Source organism: Cyrtonyx montezumae, unplaced genomic scaffold, assembly GCF_038088225.1.
Source record: "Cyrtonyx montezumae isolate F1298 unplaced genomic scaffold, pur_monq_1.0 scaffold_4, whole genome shotgun sequence".
NCBI classification, from domain to species: Eukaryota; Metazoa; Chordata; class Aves; order Galliformes; family Odontophoridae; genus Cyrtonyx; species Cyrtonyx montezumae.
This window is the reverse complement of record NW_027072045.1, coordinates 13,420,813-13,438,371: the sequence shown is the minus strand read 5'-3', so window position 1 is coordinate 13,438,371 and position 17,559 is coordinate 13,420,813. Positions and strand designations below refer to the sequence as shown.

Below are 17,559 nucleotides of genomic sequence, written 5' to 3'. Positions count from 1 at the left end.
GATCTTAACTGCTGCATAAGCTCAGACGTTGCCAGGGCAGTTCATGGAAGTTCACGTGTCCCAAAGAACTTCTAGTCGATGAAAGTGCAGTTTGTGGGTGTTTGCTTTGCGGAGCAGTTCATGGGAGTTTTTGCTGCTACACAATGTCTCTCTGCTGCCAGTTCATATCCCCGCCAGCTTTTCTGTAAATTTCCCCTGTTTGTGGTGTGTAGGGTTCCATTCTCAGTACTGCCTCGCGCTCAGTGCCACAATTCCAGCAAAAGCCCTGGAACTAGGAAGACATCCAAGGTTTCTCGCTTTTATCAGGATGAACTCGGTGTATTCCAGATATTGCCACCACCCTGGTGGGTCCACGGGAATTTATTTACAAGAGTGAAAACTCTCAACTGCGATCACTCGGATCTTTTCCTGAAGGAAGCCATAGGCTTTTTCACGTCACAACATCTTCCAAGGCTTTTTGGGGTGTTTCCTTCAGCTTGCAGAAGTGGCGAGCATACGAGAAGGGTTGTTCTTCTCCATCTGTGTGGAAGTCCAGTGAAGTGAGGGTCGAAGACCCTTTCTCCACATTTCCCAGGAATGTTCTCTACAAACTGATTGGAGGAAGTCCATTGGAGGCATGTGTTTGGGACTTTCAAATAAAAGGCTAGCGGTGTTGTAACTTCGCCTCTTTTCTGAAGAAAAGTCAGGCTTGGAGGAAATGTCACCTCTTTGCAAATCTCCTGTAGGCTTGCTGCTGCTCCTTCTCTTTTTGTACCTCGGTTCAGCAGGTCTCAATTGCAAGTGCCACTCATGCCCTCAGGGCAGCCAGTGCCCCCCTTCCATGGGATGCTTGGTGAGGATATCCCTGTTGCCTGCAAATGTCATTTGACTCTGGGACGGAGCAGTGTGTCAATGGTTGCATGTCTGTGCACAGTTGTTTTGCACAGTGTACTGCATCTCATGCATGGTATGGAGCAATCTATGGGCAGACACACAGCGTTCTCGTTGGAGGCAGTCCCAGAGTGCACGGGGCCATTTGCCCTCCGGTTCATAGCATTTGCTGATGTTGGTATGTAATTCCTCCATTTCCTGTCAAAGGTCTCTAGAGATCTCTGCAGGCAGCAATGTCTTTCATGCCCTTTTATAACAGAACCATAAATTCAGTGGGAGCGCTGCACAGGATGAAGATCAACTGCTGACCAGGTGCCACGGTGTACCTGGGAGCTGGGGAATATGGTTCTGGAAGAAAAGGAGCAGCTCTGATGTGTTGGTGGCTGTTCAGAACGTTCTTTGACACGCTCTCCTGTTGCTGCCAGCATAATATTGTGCTTTGTGACAGTCACCACAGATGCTTTGCCTCTAGGATGTTTATTTGACTGTGATGGAGGAGACAAGAAATGTCTATGTAAATGAAGGCCAAGGAACATCCAAATACAAGCAAAGCCCCTGTGTGTGAGGAAGCCCAGATCAGAGCTGCCTGTGACAGAGTCCATTTATGAAGATCATCGTCCCTCTCACTGAGAGAAAAGTACCAATAGAGGGCTGGGACCAGAAATGACAAACACCATCTTTTCCCAACACCAGGGGTCCCGCAACTGCGTTTGAAGATGAAGAGTTTTGTATTTGTGCATACATGAAATTGTGGAGGATAGGGTAGAGAGACATTGTGTGGGGAAAGAACCTGTTTGAGCTTATGGCTCTGAGAGGCTCAGAGATACTCTCCTCATTTGGGGATTACCAAGACTCTCTGGGAGAGATGGCTTTGCTGTCCTCCTACATTTAACTTACTCTGTTGGAATAAAGAAAGTGTAAGTACTCATTGGCTGGCTGGTAGGGAAGGATAACCAAAATGTTTCCTGGAGTCCTCATCCGGACAACACAGATGCTCATCAGGACATCACTCAGATGCTTTTGCTTCTCACAGATGCCTGGGAGGACATAGAGGTACCCTCACTCTCATTTGCTGGGAGGAGACTAGACTGTAGGTGAGGTTTCTTCCTGATTTCCTTCTGGAGGCAGAAAGCAACTCCAGCTGCTGCCCTCACCCCCAGGGATGGCAATTTCCCTCTGTTCTCCAGTACTGCTGGCTCTGAGTGGTGTCTCGCTGCCTTTCACTGTTCCCTCCTCAGTGCTCCCACAAAAGGCATTTCAGCTGAGCTGTGGAATGAGAGTGTTTATTCTCCTGTTTTCAGCAGGAGATGCCATGCAGGAAATGATCTCCTCTGCAGCCCTTTCTTGATTCATGGGTGGTGCTGAGGGGCCACAGCGTTGGTTGAGTGCTGAATTGGCAAATGCTTCAGGGAGACAGAGGAGCCACAGGGAAGGTGCTCCCAGCCCTTCCAGCCCGTAAAAGCTGGGCCCTAGCATGTCCCATAATTGAGAGGCCCCCAACAGCAGGCAGAGGTCCCACTAGAGATGAACAGCATTGAAACTCTGTCTGCCTTCAGCTTCTGAACTGGGGAGTGCTGACCTCTGGGAGAGCTGCTGCAGTTTTCTGCCAGCCACCTGTGGGCAGCATTCTGGCAGGGATCCTTGCAGGCAGCAGCTGTGAGTCCAAAGGTGGAGCGGGCACGGCCTCACTCTGGCAAGGACAGCCCTGAACGCAGGGTGCTGCCTGCTTGCACTGTGACAACTGTGCTGTGTGCAGCTGTGGTTTCGAGCACGGTCCTAACTTAAAGAAAGTAACAGCTCAAGTCCTCATAGAATGATTGTTCTTTATTGGGTCATTAGCATTCATGTACACAACACGGTCCCTCTGCAAAGTGTGCTGCTCTTGCTGGGACGCGTCCTGCTGAAGAAGCAGGTGATGGAAGGGCACAGAACCACAGCTGTGAGCAAATCACCTGCTCGGAGGGACTGCAGTGCTCAGGGTGCTTAGTGCTCAGTGTCATTGCAGTGAGGTGCAACATCACCCTCCACACTCTGGTGAGGAGGGACTATTCTAAGAAGTTTTTATAGCATCTGTGTTTGATCTGCCTGAGACTTTGTCTGTAGGCTGTCCTCATGGACGCTTTGTGTTTCAGGTTGGGCCATGCTCCCACAACTGGTTTGAGTTGGGATGGTGTAAAGGAGCAGACTGGCTCAGGATCACAGCAGTGAGGTTTTGTGCCTCTCAGCGGGGGATAGCGCAGAGCTGGTAGTGGGGAGGAATGTTTCCTGTCCCACTGAGTGTTGGGGTGATGCTGAGTTCCTCAGGACTGACAACAGGCTTCACGGTGAAGTTCTGCAGGATGGCGGTCAAGAGTAAGAATATCTCCATGCGTGCCAGGCCCTCCCCAGGGCATATTCGTTTCCCTGGAAGCAAACACAACCAATAGCACTGAGTGTGTGTTGTTGAGTGGCTCGGAGTTTGTACTAAGCCCATGTGTTATGTATGCAGCTTTATTGACTAGATGCAGGCACAGCAGCGAGGTGAGTGGCAGTTGGGCTGGGTGTGTATAGGCAGTGCAGGAGCAGGAGAGGTCTTGAACACAGAGCAGGCATGGAGAAGATGGGAGAGTGAGGTGATGCAAAGCGTGGGTGAGAGAGCGGAGGGATGTGGCTGTTGGGCGGTGGGTGGTTGCACGTGGCCTGCTTAAGCAGGGCATGGGAAAAGTGGATCTGCTGGGGAAAGACGAGCTGCTTAAGGATGGCTTTGCTTGATGTGTATGAAGGTGACAGGTAGTTCAGAACATGAGAACGGGTCCCCTGTGCATCTTTTAATCAGCGTTTCCGAACAGGGATTTTGGAAAGCCATTAGGCTCCAACCGAGATGTCTGATGTGGTGAGAGAAGTGATGAGCAGGGAATAATTATGAGGATAGCCATGAGCCCTGAGGAAGCTCACTGGCTCCTGAGGGAGGAAGGCTGTGCCTTACCTGCCGAGAAGGGAATGAAGAACTCGCTCTTCCTGAAGGTGCCATTGTGGTTCAAGAAATGTCCGGGATTAAACTCAGTTGGGTTTGGAAACTCCTTGCCATCATACAGTACAGAACTGAGGAGGGGATAGACTGTGGTGCCCTGTGTTGACAGGAGAAGAGCAGAGCATGAAGAGGAGCAGCATAAGATCCCTTAATCCGTCTGCCTACTGAGCTAAGGCTGATCTTAGCAGTGCAGTCGTGTCACAACTCATGAAAATAAATGTGAGAACCGTGGCCAAGGGTTGCTCTGCCCTGCCGGCCTTCCTCTGTCAGTGGCCAGCCGTGAGTGCCTCGTGTGTGAGAACAGGAAGGAGGTTTCCCTCATTCCTCTGAATGCAATTGTAGTCCCCATCATGTGTGGCAAAGGACCTCTCTGTACTCAGGAATCACAGGCTGACTTAGCTTCCCAGGAGATGCCCAGGCTCTGCCTGATTGTGGTGAGCAGTTCCACAGCTTGGTACCTGTTTGAGCTATGTGCTGGGGAGAGCTAGTGTTCCAGTCTAGGCCCTGGGATTAGAAACAAGGTATTGCAGGGAAGCTAAAGGAGCCTTGGGATTTGAGGATAGAACTTTTATGAAGACCTGAGTGAGGACAAGGTTTGCTCTCAGCATTTCTGTCTACTGGCCTGTAACTCACAGCCCACGGACAATGGTGCTGCCACTCTGTAGCCGAATCAGAGGGAGATTGTTTGCTAACCTTGGGAATGATGTAGTCTCTGAAGTGGATGTCTTTGGTCACAGCATGAGGGAGGCTTGTGGGGATGAGGGTGATGAAGCGCTGTATTTCGTGGACCACTGCATCTGTGTAGGGCATCTGGGTCCGGTCAGCCACGCACGGTCTTCGTGATCGTCCTACTACGCGGTCAATCTCTTCTTGTACTTTCTCTGTCATGATAAGCAAAGCTGATAAGGTGGGCAATGAAGGCAGAACCCTTTCAAGCACTTTGTCCTATGTAGCCTTCAAATTCCATGAGTTAAGAAGCAAGTTAAAAATGATTAGGACCTTTATGTTGATTTTGGTGTTGTGTGTAATGCATTTCCACTGCAATCTATTTGAAGAATGTCATATAACAACACATCAAATAGGAGCACTGAGTGATAAACATGTGGACGCAGTCAAGTCCTGGGTCATTAAGGGGGTGCATTGCACAGGCACCAAATGGTATGAGGGTGCAAGGATATTGCCTGTGTATGTAGATTATGAGAGGGAAAAAGAATTAGATGTTTCGACTCTGGGAAGAAGAAAAAGGGAAGAAGACTTTAGACTGCTACCTTGTATCTTTGGATATTTGAGAAGAAGCAGAAGCCCATATCGTACAGTGGTGCTTGTTGTCTCCGTTCCAGCAATGAACAAGTCAAAGGTGGAGGTTACCAGGTTCTTCATGTTGAAGTGTGATTTGGGATTGTCTTTTTCCTAGGGAAAAGGCTGTGCTGTTTCTCAATATGAATAGGACTTGTGACCTTTTTTTTTTTTTGTGTCAACACAAAATCTTATTTCCACCCAGTGCTATTGAATTTATCTTTCTAATTGCAGTAGCCAAGTGGAAGAAGCCATCAGCACAGGTGTATCTGGAGAGGAGCAGTGACTTGGTGTTTCCTTACCTCCTGCATTTTGCTGAGGAAGCAGTCAATGAAATCCTGGGGGGCACTGGGATCCAGGGAAGCTTGGTGCAGCTTCATCTCCTCTGCCGCAAAGGCTTTTACAGCATCAATTTCTTTGAATATGTTGTTGTGTGGGCCAGGCAAGTAATCCAGGATGGAGGAGAACATCTGGTATAGCTGGAAGGAAAGAAACAGGATGGTATGACTGTTGTTCTATTCTTTTAGAAAAAGTTTATGTAGGATTGAGACCTTCATCTGAGCCAAGTAGAAGGGCTCTGGGACTGGGCAGTTCAGTAGAGCAATTATGAACTGCTTGGTCATGATATGAATACTTAGAGTTATTGAATGGCTTGGGGTGGAAAGGGCCTTCAGGATCATCTAGTTCCAACCCCACTACAGGTATTCTCTTTTCTTTATCAGAGTGTTGATGTGTCCTACTGTGAAGGATGAAATGAGACTTCCCTGTGAACTCCTCTGGCTGAATGCCTCCACTATGAAATATAAGCTGAATGTACCTGTCCCCAGCGGGAGTTCATCATCTCAAATACGTTGTTCATGTTGTTCATCAGGGACAGGAACTTCTTGTCTTTATAGTCAAAGCGTTTCCCAAAGACAATGGAGCATATGACGTTGGAGACTGCACAGCTCAGCTTGAATGTTGGGTCGAAGGGCATTCCTGTGAGTTCAGAAAGGTTACAATCTATAAATAAGTAAATCAATACTTAAATAAAACCTATGGCTACTGTGAGGAAGATGAGCTGCATAGGGCAGTGGAAATTCACAGTCTCTGAATGAGACAAAGAGGTTCTCCAAAAAGAACTGTATGTGATCATGGCATTGTTAAGTGCTTTCAGGGATCAAATGCACAGAAAGGTGAAGTAATATAATGTCAGAATGGCTCAGAGACTTCTGAGAGGCCACCTGTTCAAGCAGGGCCACCTAGAGCCACTGCCTGAGGAGCGTGTGCAGATATCTTTTGGATGTCTCCAAGAATGGAGACTCCACAACTTCTGCTAAGCACATGGACTCCCTTGGCACGTTCCTCTTTTGCAAATGTGAGCTGTATTAGAAGTGGATCGTACTGTTTGTTTTTGTGATCTCTTCAAGCAAGTGCTCAGCCTCCTCCTGGATCCTCTCTTCAATGCTCCTCTTCCCCATCCCAAAGTTGCGCAGAGTGGTGAGAGCAAACCGTCGAACTTGTAACCATTCCTCGTTGTTGCTGAAAATAATGCCTGTAGAGGAAGAAGAAAGAAGAAAGGCCTGTGTTTGGTGTGCTGGACCTGAGATGAGTGGAGGCTTGCGAGGAGAGTGAGTGCTATGCCAGGGTTAACACTGACATAGCATCATGTAGTACTGGGGTTTGGAGGCAAGCTCTGGAGGTCCTGTGGTCCAGCAGCTTGCTTTTGGCCTTCTCCAGGATATAACCAATGTCCTTGTGAACAGTCCATCCCTTATATCCACAGAGGACTTCCCTTATTGCAATATAGCTCTGTTGCTTCATGCCCTTCACTGTGGACACATGAGACACGTCCACCTCCATGTCTCTCTTTATCCTCTTGAGGCAGTGGAAGCCAGAGATTGAGGGCTTCCCTGCCTTCCCCTGTCCAAGTGGGACCCACCCTCTTCACTTTGACTGCCCTCTTGCGTGATTTGCTCCCGCTCTCATCTGCCCTACTTGTCCTCAGTCCTTCCCTTTTCCTCAGGGGAAGCTCGGTCAGTGAACATACCTAATCCTTTGTTGGCCCGGTCTCCGATAGGCATGTGTCCTCTGGCAGCAAACTCATCCCCACGATCAATCAAGGCTTCTTTCACCACCTCATATCCAGACAGCACCACTACAGGAGTTGGACCCAGTTGCACTGAGAAGACTGGCCCATATTTTTCAGAGAGCTGTCAAAACACAAGAGAGAAGAACGTGGCCGTGGAGCAGGTTGAGAGCAGGGGTTGGAAAGTGATTGGGCTGCTGCCTCCTACTGCAGTCTGTGCAGCCTCACAGAGCTGCGTCTTGAAGTAAGACCTGGTCCTCTCAAGACAAGCATCAGTGAGCCATCAGATCCTAAAGAAGGGTGACAGCAGTGAGGGGGGCAGCTGAGATCCCCCAGGACTCTTCCATTCCTTGCCCATAGCCACTCATCAGGGTATAGCCACACATCGTCCCCAAGCACACAGCCCACACATTGCTCACCCTCCACAGAAAGTGCAAGAAAAGAAGGGAGTCCTTACCTTCTCAAGAGTTTTGGCTAAATTCTTTGGCTTCACCTGCAGTATATTTCCTACGATGGGGAAGGGAGCTGGTCCCTCAGGCATCTTCCCCTTTCCTGACCTCTTTCTCCATTGCGCGATGGAGAGCAGGCATGCAACACAAACCAGGAGGACAACGCTCGCTGCTCCCAGGAGCTCCATTTCCCAGGTGGACAAGAGCTTCTGAGTGTGCTGTTATGGCTGCCTGAGCCCCTTTATATTCTGAAGTGTTCTGCTTTCTTAGGTAAACTACAGGTTTTTGATCACGTGACTGAGTTAATCAGTCCTGCAAGTCAATCATTTGTTTTTGCCCTACGTTGTGAAACCAGGACTTGTTTGGTGTTTAAAGACACACCTTGTGTCAAACAACTGTAGAGGCCAACACATTTAAAAAATGTTAAGTGTGCTCATAAGACTACTTATTTCCCTCAAAGTTCATTGTTACAGAGTGCGCAGTATGGGTGTGGTGTTCCACTCCAAGTGCTGAAGTTATTGTTACAGCTGTGACATTGCTGTAAGGCGGCACACTGCCCGGCCCTGCACTCCATGCTGCCACCCGTTGCCCTCTGCCATCATGGCAGCTCTGCCCACTGAGCAGCGTCGCCAGCCCTGGGCACAATGCCATTGCTCACAGCAACGTAACATCAGTGTGATATTTACACTGTCTGGTCTGAAACTGTGTCATGGGGAGGGCAAAGTGCAGTGCTAGTTCTTGTGATGGCATATAATTGTATGCATTGTGATACACTGGATTACAGTACACAGTATTTTGACCAGCAAGAAATAAGCAGTTGAGGTTTCAATTTCAATAAAAGAATTTATTTCCTTGCAATAAAGAAAATGGCCTAAAAACCCATCAGTTCTTTTGTTATCTTTGTGACTCTGTTTTAAGTTCACGTAAATATGTTAGCTGTATATTTTCAAATGGAATGTACAGGGTTGCAATCAGACACTAAACTCCAAGAAAAATCAGATGGTGTGTCTTTACTAAACCTTCATCAGCTCTCTCTTACCAATGAAAATAACACTTGCTACACAATCACAGCTTATTCCTGTAATCACTTTTTGTCAATACGTACATTTGTGAACAAATGTTTTCAAGGGTGAACCACAAGAAGAGTAAAATTTCATCAAAATCAGTCACCGGAGAACTTACTTATTAATCACAGCTACGGCCATCAGACCAAACTGACACAGTAGCTTCACAAAAGCAAGGTCACATATCCCACTGATGTTTTTGGTGCTCTCTTCTTTATGTTTTAATTTTTAAAAAGTTATCAATATGCATTAACTATTAATTATATATTTTGCAAGGGCTTCTCCAAAAGTATTGCCCCCTATATTATGGTGTTTATGGTTGGTCCATGACATCAGAGGTGGATGTTGGTGGGATGGCAGTAGAGACTGAACCTTCCTACCAATATCCTATTCCATGTTGTTGCTGTGTGAGGGCAGCACAGGGGCAGTCTGACAAAATGGTGTTTGACATGGAAGTGCATATGGAGTGTGTCACTGAATTCCTCTGTGCAGAAAAAATGGCACCTACCAACATTCATCAGTGCTTGCTGAGTGTTTATGGAGACTGAACAGGGGGTGAGAGCACAGTGAGGCAGTGGTGGTGCATTTTGGCAGTGCTGACAGTGGGTCACCTTCACTGGTGTAGATGTTTATGTGTACGGCATGCTGGTCTTATTCATTGCTAGTAAAGATGCACAGCTAATAGTGGTGACTGTCTTGAAAAATAGTGTTTTATAGCAAAGAATTTGCTCAATCAAACAGTATTATTGTGCTCTTTGTATCTGTCGTAGTTTCCATGGAAAAAGAATAGGAAGCATTACTTTTGGAGTGTCCTACATATGTGTGGCCCAAGACGATTCCTCTTCACTCAATGCAGACCAAAATGCATGCCAAAAAGTTGGCACTTGAAAGGTGTGAGGAAACAAGCAAATGGGTAAGAAAGAGGTTTGGGAGCAAGAGATCTACCTTCCTATCAGCAAAAGTGCTGTCCACTCAACTTCCAAATAAAGCAGTATGCTTTGGCAGATGTCAGATGCATTTCACTTGCCTTCCATCTCCGCAACACAGCAGTTGTGTATGTACAGAGAAATTAGAAAGGTGATAACTGAAACCATTCTCAGCACAGGTATCGAGGTGGCGAAAGTACAGCACTCCCAGTTTTAGTTGTTTTTGTGTTTGTTTGTTTTTTCAAATAGAGCTATTATTTAACTATCTGTAAAAAAAATTTCCTGTCAGCATAAACAAACTATTGATGAGTTAAAGATTAAAGAGAACTATTTCTGTAGCTCCAAAGTACTTCATTTATTTGCTATTATTGAGCCAATTATCAGCAGCAAATGGAGTCAAATAAAGCACTGAAATGTCCATGCTTGCTATGAGTCTTGGATTTGGTCTCTTTGCATTCTTCTTTGATCTCAGTATCATCAGAGGTCACAGGATCTCAGAGCTGCCTGGACTGGAAGGCATTAGTGGGATGAGGATGCAGCCTCCCTTCCTGACAAACCCAAAGATTTTCCATGGTGTCTCTCCACCATGGCTGCTAACATCTGACAGCTGTATGGCTGATGTACAGAAAGGTAAAGGGTACTGGCAGGATAAACATTCTCTGAATCACGAAGGACTCCCTCTTATCTATGCTTCAGGCCCACTGACAGCTTCCCAGAAGAAACCTGTCAGCTTCTGGGGTGTGGGTCCCACAGAGCATATGGTCCTGCTGCCCAGCAGCCTGTCCCTGCTATCCCCGTACACCCTGTACTATAAACAGTGCTGCAATCCAGAGCCAGTAGTATTTAAGGAAAATCACATCTTCTCAAATGTTCAAAGCTCCTCAAACTCCCTAGTTTTCCACTAATTGCACACAGAGGACTGTTTCTGTGCTTCCATGTTAGCAGCCTGTGTCTAGCATTTGAAGCAGTGACACTTTTAACAGAGAGCATTGTCACTCAGCTTCTTGCACTTATGCCATGGAGTGAGCAATCAGTGCAGCAACAGGGAGGAAACATGGGGAAAAGAGGCAGAACTGCTGGACAGGCCAGTGAGTGGAAGGACTCAGGTGAGAGGAGGAGTTGGAAGGCCCTTCTGGGGCTCCAGAGTGGAGTGCCGAAAGGAGCTGTTCTCAGCTCTGTGTTATGCACACAGACTCATCTCTTGACATAAGCTCAGCTCCTGCCTGGTTGTTTGTTGGAATGGGTGAAAGCACACTTTGATGGATTTGGAGGCAGGGGGGAGCAGAGCAGTAGAAGGCATTAAATTGCTGGGTTGGGTCCACCTGGACCCATCAGGACTTCTTGCTCCCAGCTGGCTCCACAGCTTAAAAGGGCCAAGCTAAGAGTACCTGCTTTATGGTGCTTAGCAAAAGAGTGGGCTGGGTGTTGTAGGGCAGGAAATGGCTGTGTTTTGGGCTGTGTACTTCTGGGGGTTGTTTGGTCCCCTTGCTTTGGTTGTGGGGACTTGGAGTAAGCCTTTTGCTAACCATGACCTGCTGGCTTGTGGTCAAGAAAGCTTGCAGCTCACCTTACCTCCAGGCTGGGAAGGGAATGCTTCCTTTGTGCTGACTGCTTGGGGTAAGTGAGGGTGCTATCAAGAGGCTTTCTGGCTGCTGTTGTCTCTACACAGTGGTGAGGTATAGTTGGAATGTGAAGAATGCTGGCTCTGATGTGAAGTGCTTTTAGTGCTACTTGTGTAACTGAAGAACTGATTACCTGATCCAGAAATCATGGGTTTCAGTAGCATGCTGGGCCAGTATCTACATGGCCTTGGCTGCTAGGTTCTCTCAGCCCACTGCTGGCACAGAACCTAATGTGGGCTGAGATGCCCTGTTTTCTACAGAACAGTAGAGTTGCGTTGCAGCCGTGTCTTCAGCATGGGATGGTGAATACCCTGGTACTGTCTCATCTCCCCTTAGATACTGAGGGGAAGGCGCATGTTCTGCAGAATGACTCTGACTGTGGTCTCTGGGTGTCTGAGGCTCTAGATGGCTCCAGGAAAGTGTCAGTCTCCTACACTAGTTGTTATGTTTTTGGATGGGTAAGTGACCTGGGGATCCTGCTGGGGCTGCAGTGACCACTGCTCTGGCTGCACTGACTAGCGTGGCTCTCTCCCAGGATGGCAATTACTTCATAATTGTTGGGCTGGAAGGGACAGATGCTGCTGGACAAAGGGTTCTTCATGAAGAAAAGCTGTTTATGTGCCCTGCGGACCTTCCTGGTAAGACTGGCCACTCTTGAGGAAGTGCTGCCTGCAGCCATGAATGCCCCTCCTTGCAGATGCCTGTTCCTAGATCAGCTGTAGGGTGGGAAAGGTAGCTCATGTACATACAGGTGACAGCCTGGAGGATGTCAGCACAGGGGGCCCTGGTTCTCTGGGTACTTGCTTGTCAGCAGGCTTCTTGTGCTTTCTTCTTCCCTTGACTTGTATGCAAAGTTAAACTAGTGTCCCATGTGCCCTTGACCTCCTGCTCCTGTGCTCTTTCTGCAAGCTCCTCATGTTTCTTGCAGCCCTGGATGCTCCTAGCAGCAGTGTCTGTTCTGCTGTCCACAGCCAGGACCGGCTGTCCTGTGCCTCCCTGCCCATCAGCCGGGGAGAATGTGAAGTGCGAGGCTGCTGTTACAATCCCAGGGATAATGTGAAAACTTGCTATTATGGCAACACAGGTGAGTGTGGATGTCTGTCTTCCTCTCTGGTGGAGCAGCTGGCTGGAGTACCTACTTTCCCTGGCAGAGCAGGTTTGGTCTGTACCAGTCCTGTAGGAGACTTTGGGCTATGGTTCTAGTTGTCAAGGAAACTTGATGTAGCAGACTTGGGTTTATGGCCAGAATTGGTGTTGCTGAGGCGAGGTTATCTAGTGTTGGTAGCACTTGTGACAGCACTTGTACCTTGCTTTACTCAGCATGTGCTGTGGGGATTAGAGGAAGGAGGTCTTGCTGCACTTCTCTGTGCTATGTGTTTGAGGCTGTTTCTCCTTGTACCTAAAACGGACTACTTTTTCCCCCAGTGACAGCTCACTGTACACCAGATGGACAGTTTTCCATTGCTGTCTCTCGATATGTGACCCTGCCACCTGTTATCTTGGACTCTGTGCATCTGGCCAGTGGGCGCAGTGCTGGCTGCATCCCTGTAGTGAAAAACAATGCCTTTGTTGTGTACCAGTTCCCACTCTCTGCCTGTGGCACTACTTTTCAGGTAAGAGTTGCAGCTGAACTAGCTGAAGCTTGCAGATCTGGAACTACCCAATGTGGCTTTGACTATGCACTGGGGACCCTATAGATTTCCAGAAGACAGACATTGTTCTCCAGCCTGTCTTTCCTGCAGCCAAAATGTCTGTCCTGTCTTTGCAGGTGACTGGAGACCAGGTCATATATGAGAATGAGTTGGTGGCATCCAGGGATGTGAAGATGGGGAGCCTTGGTTCAGTCACTAGGGACAGCACTTTCAGGTAATACCTAAGGCCTGGTGCTGAGTTTCCAGCTCTCTGGACAAGTTCCTACTTGTCACAAGTACAGAATGTACGGCAGTCACCTGAGTAGGCTAGGGACTGGCATCCTTCCAGTTGAAGGGAATAAAGCTGATGCTGATCAGTGCCACCTGAGTTGGCAAGGGACTGGCATCCTTCCAGTTAAAGGGAATGAAGCTAGTGCTGATCAGTGACACCCTGTGATTTCTCAAATCTGAACTCTGAAGAGGATTTTGACTAGTTATGAGGAAGCATTGAGGAGACTCTGGAGATCTAATTAACTAAAGCAGATATTAGGTTGTGATCTTGGAGAAAAGCTAGGCAATGCTAAATTGGCTGACCTGGTGCTCCTGCCCCCCCAGGTTACATGTCCGCTGTAGTTATGCCATTGCTGGGAGTTTCATCCCCTTGAGTGTTCAGGTCTTCACACTGCCACCGCTCCCTGCTGTCTCCCAGCCTGGTCCTCTGTCCTTGGAGCTGCGTGTTGCTTCAGGTATGAGAAGTCTACAGGACTTGATCTGGCTTCTTGGTGTGGGGCTCTGCTCTCTGCTGAGTAATAAGGGAGTGAGTCCTGCTACTGCTTCTCTGCCTCACTTGGGATTTGATAGGATAGCTATGAAGGATGCTCTCAGTTTATTTTATTCCTGCTCTAGAATGGCTATTCTTTTTCTTTCTTACCCAGATGAAAGATATAGTTCCTACTACACTGACAGTGACTATCCTATTGTGAGGGCTCTGAGAGACCCTATTTATGTAGAAGTTAGGATCCTTCAGAGGACAGACCCTGACCTGGTTCTATTCCTGCACCACTGCTGGGCTACACCAAGTATCAGTCCTCATCAACAGACACAGTGGCCTGTCCTGGTGAATGGGTAAGTGGCTTGTAAACAACTTTGGGTGTGGGGGAATGACTTGCACTCTAACTTCTGGCTTCTTTCTCAGGTGCCCTTATGCAGGGGACAACTATCAGACACAGCTGGTACCTCTGAGTACTGCCTCAGGTCTACTGTTCCCATCACATTACCAGCGCTTCACCCTCTACACGTTTACCTTTGTGGACTCTGCTTCTCAAGAGGCGCTCTCGGGTTTGGTAAGCTGCCTTCCTGACTGCCTAGCTTCCTCTTGAAGTGGTTCTTACTGCTCCCACATTAGGTGATCTCATGTTGAAACAGTTTAGGGTGGGTGGTTCAATTACATAAATCAAATCTCTAAACTTTTTGGCTAAAATGACATGGCGGTAGCTCTAGTGCTTGGAAAGCATCTGGGCTGTAAATTTTGTGAACTGAGTACTTCAGTGATAAACTTTACCATTTCCCATGACACCTGCTCAATCAGCAGATCAGCTATTAGTCTAGACTAGTCCCAGCAGTGCTTGCTCAACTGAGCTAATCCTAGGAGTCCAGGAGAAGTGCTGTAATGCCAGATCTGACCTAGTTTGAAGGCTGTGTGGAAAAGGTATCAAAGCTGCCATGCTGGCCAGGTTCAAAGTACCACACCAGAATGTTATCTCACAACAGATAGTGAGTGATTCACAGTTGTTGCTTTCTTTCTAGGTGTATCTGCACTGCAGTGCCTCAGTGTGCCACCGGTCTGTGCAGGAGTCCTGCACCACCACTTGTCCTGCTAGAGCCAGTAAGTGTCTTAGCCTCGCTGTGTCTATAAGGGCAGCAGGGCTCTGGTCTCCAAGATGGTGGGTAGGGGCACATGCTGGTCCTTGGTACAAGTTGACAGGCATTTCCTGCTCCTTTTCTCTGAGGAAGGGCTCTTGCATTTATGCCAGAAAGGCAGGGGTCATTGTAGGCTCTTGTCACTATTCTGATCCATTGCAGGCTTGGCTGAGGGTTGAGAAGGTGGCCAAAGCCTCCTGACTTCAAGGGCTAGGCACCTGTGTCTCTTAAAACTCTTCTGCTCCTCCACAGGGGGTAAAAGGAGTGCTGAGCATACCCTTAAGGGCAGTGCCTCCCGTGTTTCCAGCAAAGGCCCTGTTGTTTTCCTGCAGGATGGGCTAAGACATGAAGCTGATGTGAATGATTTCAGTAAGTGTGTGGCTCAGTATATAGGTATGGACCAGCCCCTTCCCCAGCCTGCTTCTGACCAAGGCTTCTCTTCCCCTACAGGAGCAGCTGCAGCCCCCTGGGCTCTGGGTTTTGCTGCTGTGGCCTTTGGGGCAGTGCTGAGCATGGTGCTGGTGGCTGCTGTGCTGTGGTGGAGAAAGGTGCCTGTAATGAGTGAGATAATTGTGTTGCAATAAAGTGGTTCCCAAACCCATTAAGTCTGTAGGATGCCTTCTCCCTCCTCCAGAGTGCAAGGAGTGGAACAGGAGTAAGCCCTGGTGCTGTGTTTTTTTGCAAGACAAAATGATCCTGATGGCTGTTTTCCAAATGCCATTTATCTAAATTGATCTTGCTGTCTGCCGGCTCTGCTGTGGGGTTGGTGCAACTCTGCTAATGTCAAGGAGACTCTGCCCTCCCTCAGGAAGCTGCAGGCTGAGCCAGGAGTGATGCTGGGTGGGGTCTGCATTTCTCTCAGATATCTTTATACTGATCTTGGCTCCTCTCAAACACTGAGCTCGAGGAAGAAAACCAATTATATTTCTGCAAATGCTCTCTCTTTGGGGGGTATGTAGGGTAGCATTTGGCTGTAAGGAGTTGTGCTGTGGGGCAAGAGGTGATCCCCACCAGCACAGTCAGGGCTGTGCTGCTCTTTCCTGCGATCTCCAGGACAGGATAAGCTGTGCTTAGCCTTGTTCTCAGGACAGGAACAGGTGATGCCCTCAGTGCTATCGTGCCATGGCAGGAGAGTTCTCGGGCTGGAGCCATTATCAGCTGGGGATAAGCCTAACACCTCCTTTCTTAAGGGAGTGCCTCTCGCAGCTGAATGCTATGCGTGGAGCTTATCACGGAATGCAGAGCACGAACTTATCTGCCTTCTGACCCGTCTTTGTAGCAGCCTGCGTTATTAATTATAGGGCGATCAAAGCACTAGTGCAGACCGCACCTTCTCAGCAGCTCAGGCGCGATCCTCCGGCACAGCTCTTAACCGTGCTGATAGCTGAAGGCAATTTGGCGGCGGCTGCGGGAGCATCCCGGCCCGGGCGGCCGTGTGCGGGATGCGGCGGCCACGGCCCGGCCGGGAGCTCGCTGCCGCCCTCCACGGGCTGGTCCGCAGGCGTGCGTTGTGCTCTCTAGAGCGGCTGTGCTCGCCTGAAAGGTGTCCAGCAGTAACTGTACTCTAGCCCTGGTCTTCATTAATAAGAGATCTGACCCCAGTTATTTTGTAAGTGGTGATTTTATTATTAAACTTATCACACTGTAATACACGCATCTTAGAGTGGAGAACTATACAGTATGTTACATGTTATAAATATAGTTTTGAAAATACATGAATATATTTCATATAATGCTGTAATAAAAAGTGACAGTTTAGCTTAATTTTAAAAACCATAATACCTATAAATGTGAGGAGAATAGGGGATGGAGAAACACCAGTTCATGACTCTCTTGAAACCCTGCAAGTCCAGTCCATCACATTCCTTATAGTGTCTGTACAGGTGGAGGGTGTAAGCTGAGGCAGGATTTTTAGCCCCTGGGATTTATGGAGATATACAGACTATTCACAGAATAATCAAGTCATAAATATTTCTAGCTTTGGATGAAGCTAGCAAGATATACAGTGAATAACCCAGTCTCACAACAGCAGCTATGATTAATGACAACTGAAATATTAAACACAGCACCTACAATAGGGTACTAACTGTGAGTCAGCACAAACTTTTTTTTTTAAAGTTGCTAAATAACAGCAGCTAAACTGAACTTCACCTGCAAACTATGCTTGCACTGTGTAAACATGATCTGTTGTTCTAGGGAGCAACAACTCTTTGCCTTGTGTTGCTGGTAGAACTGGGCTCAGAACAGCTTTCCTGGGTGGGTTATTTTGAATCTCAGAAAAGATCCTGCTCTGCCTTGGAGGGCTTCCAGATGCTCTGGGTGAGCGAAGGGGGAGCATCTGTTGCTGAAAGGCTGAACCTGCTGAAGTTGGTATGTTTCTCTGTCATCTTCTAAAATCTCAGTTCCCAAGGATGGACTAGAAGGGATTTTAAATAGCAAGTGCCTGGTTTACAGTTATATTGTAATTCAGGGTAGTAGCATGCCCCTACAACAAGAGGCAAAGTTGGTTGGTTTGCTTGAATCTTTATTCCATAGGCATGAATTTGTTTGCTGGTAGGAGCTGATCTGCAGAGACTACTGCAGCAGCTAGAGCACATTCAGAAGCAGATGCTGCCTGTTCTCTGAACTCTGTGGAAATGTGGCAATGAAGCACCCACCAAGCATGGCTATAGTGTGACAAAAATAATAATAAAAATGATAAAA

At 47.9% G+C, this 17,559-nt stretch overlaps 3 protein-coding genes across 3 annotated transcripts in view; 2 read left to right on the top strand and 1 right to left on the bottom strand.

Moving 5' to 3' along the window:
- Nucleotides 1-1,794, top strand: part of TLL2 (tolloid like 2) — a 104,737-nt gene extending 102,943 nt beyond the window's left edge. The window contains exon 27 of the transcript XR_010622776.1: nucleotides 1,343-1,794. The gene's annotated coding sequence lies outside the window, so the exon portion shown is untranslated. The remainder of the gene's footprint in view (nucleotides 1-1,342) is intronic.
- Nucleotides 1,795-2,800: 1,006 nt separating this feature from the next.
- Nucleotides 2,801-7,921, bottom strand: LOC136054844 (cytochrome P450 2C9-like). The gene is made up of 9 exons (XM_065746302.1): nucleotides 7,702-7,921; nucleotides 7,206-7,368; nucleotides 6,561-6,710; nucleotides 5,994-6,154; nucleotides 5,479-5,655; nucleotides 5,149-5,290; nucleotides 4,574-4,761; nucleotides 3,836-3,977; nucleotides 2,801-3,273 (listed from the first exon to the last, which is right to left on the bottom strand). Exons 1-9 carry the CDS (start codon nucleotides 7,879-7,881, stop codon nucleotides 3,092-3,094), a joined length of 1,485 nt encoding a protein of 494 aa, XP_065602374.1. The 5' UTR covers nucleotides 7,882-7,921; the 3' UTR covers nucleotides 2,801-3,091.
- Nucleotides 7,922-9,619: 1,698 nt separating this feature from the next.
- On the top strand, nucleotides 9,620-15,440 carry LOC136055055 (zona pellucida sperm-binding protein 4-like). The gene is made up of 13 exons (XM_065746662.1): nucleotides 9,620-9,670; nucleotides 11,090-11,300; nucleotides 11,642-11,763; nucleotides 11,841-11,943; nucleotides 12,234-12,389; nucleotides 12,731-12,918; nucleotides 13,074-13,171; nucleotides 13,552-13,682; nucleotides 13,872-14,061; nucleotides 14,132-14,279; nucleotides 14,743-14,821; nucleotides 15,109-15,225; nucleotides 15,307-15,440. The coding sequence occupies exons 1-13, from the start codon at nucleotides 9,620-9,622 to the stop codon at nucleotides 15,438-15,440; spliced, it is 1,728 nt and encodes a 575-aa protein (XP_065602734.1).
- The last annotated feature ends 2,119 nt before the right edge of the window (nucleotides 15,441-17,559 follow it).

Excerpts from the sequence above, each read along its gene's own strand:
- LOC136055055 (XM_065746662.1), top strand. The coding sequence starts at position 9,620 with ATGCATGCCAAAAAGTTGGCACTTGAAAGGTGTGAGGAAACAAGCAAA. Across the intron at positions 12,390-12,730 it reads TTGCTATTATGGCAACACAG|TGACAGCTCACTGTACACCA; the intron begins GTGAGTGTGGAT and ends TTTTTCCCCCAG. Across the intron at positions 13,172-13,551 it reads ACTAGGGACAGCACTTTCAG|GTTACATGTCCGCTGTAGTT; the intron begins GTAATACCTAAG and ends CTGCCCCCCCAG.
- LOC136054844 (XM_065746302.1), bottom strand. The coding sequence starts at position 7,881 with ATGGAGCTCCTGGGAGCAGCGAGCGTTGTCCTCCTGGTTTGTGTTGCA. Across the intron at positions 5,656-5,993 it reads TGAACTCCCGCTGGGGACAG|CTATACCAGATGTTCTCCTC; the intron begins GTACATTCAGCT and ends CTTTCCTTCCAG. Across the intron at positions 5,291-5,478 it reads TCCTCAGCAAAATGCAGGAG|GAAAAAGACAATCCCAAATC; the intron begins GTAAGGAAACAC and ends CCTTTTCCCTAG.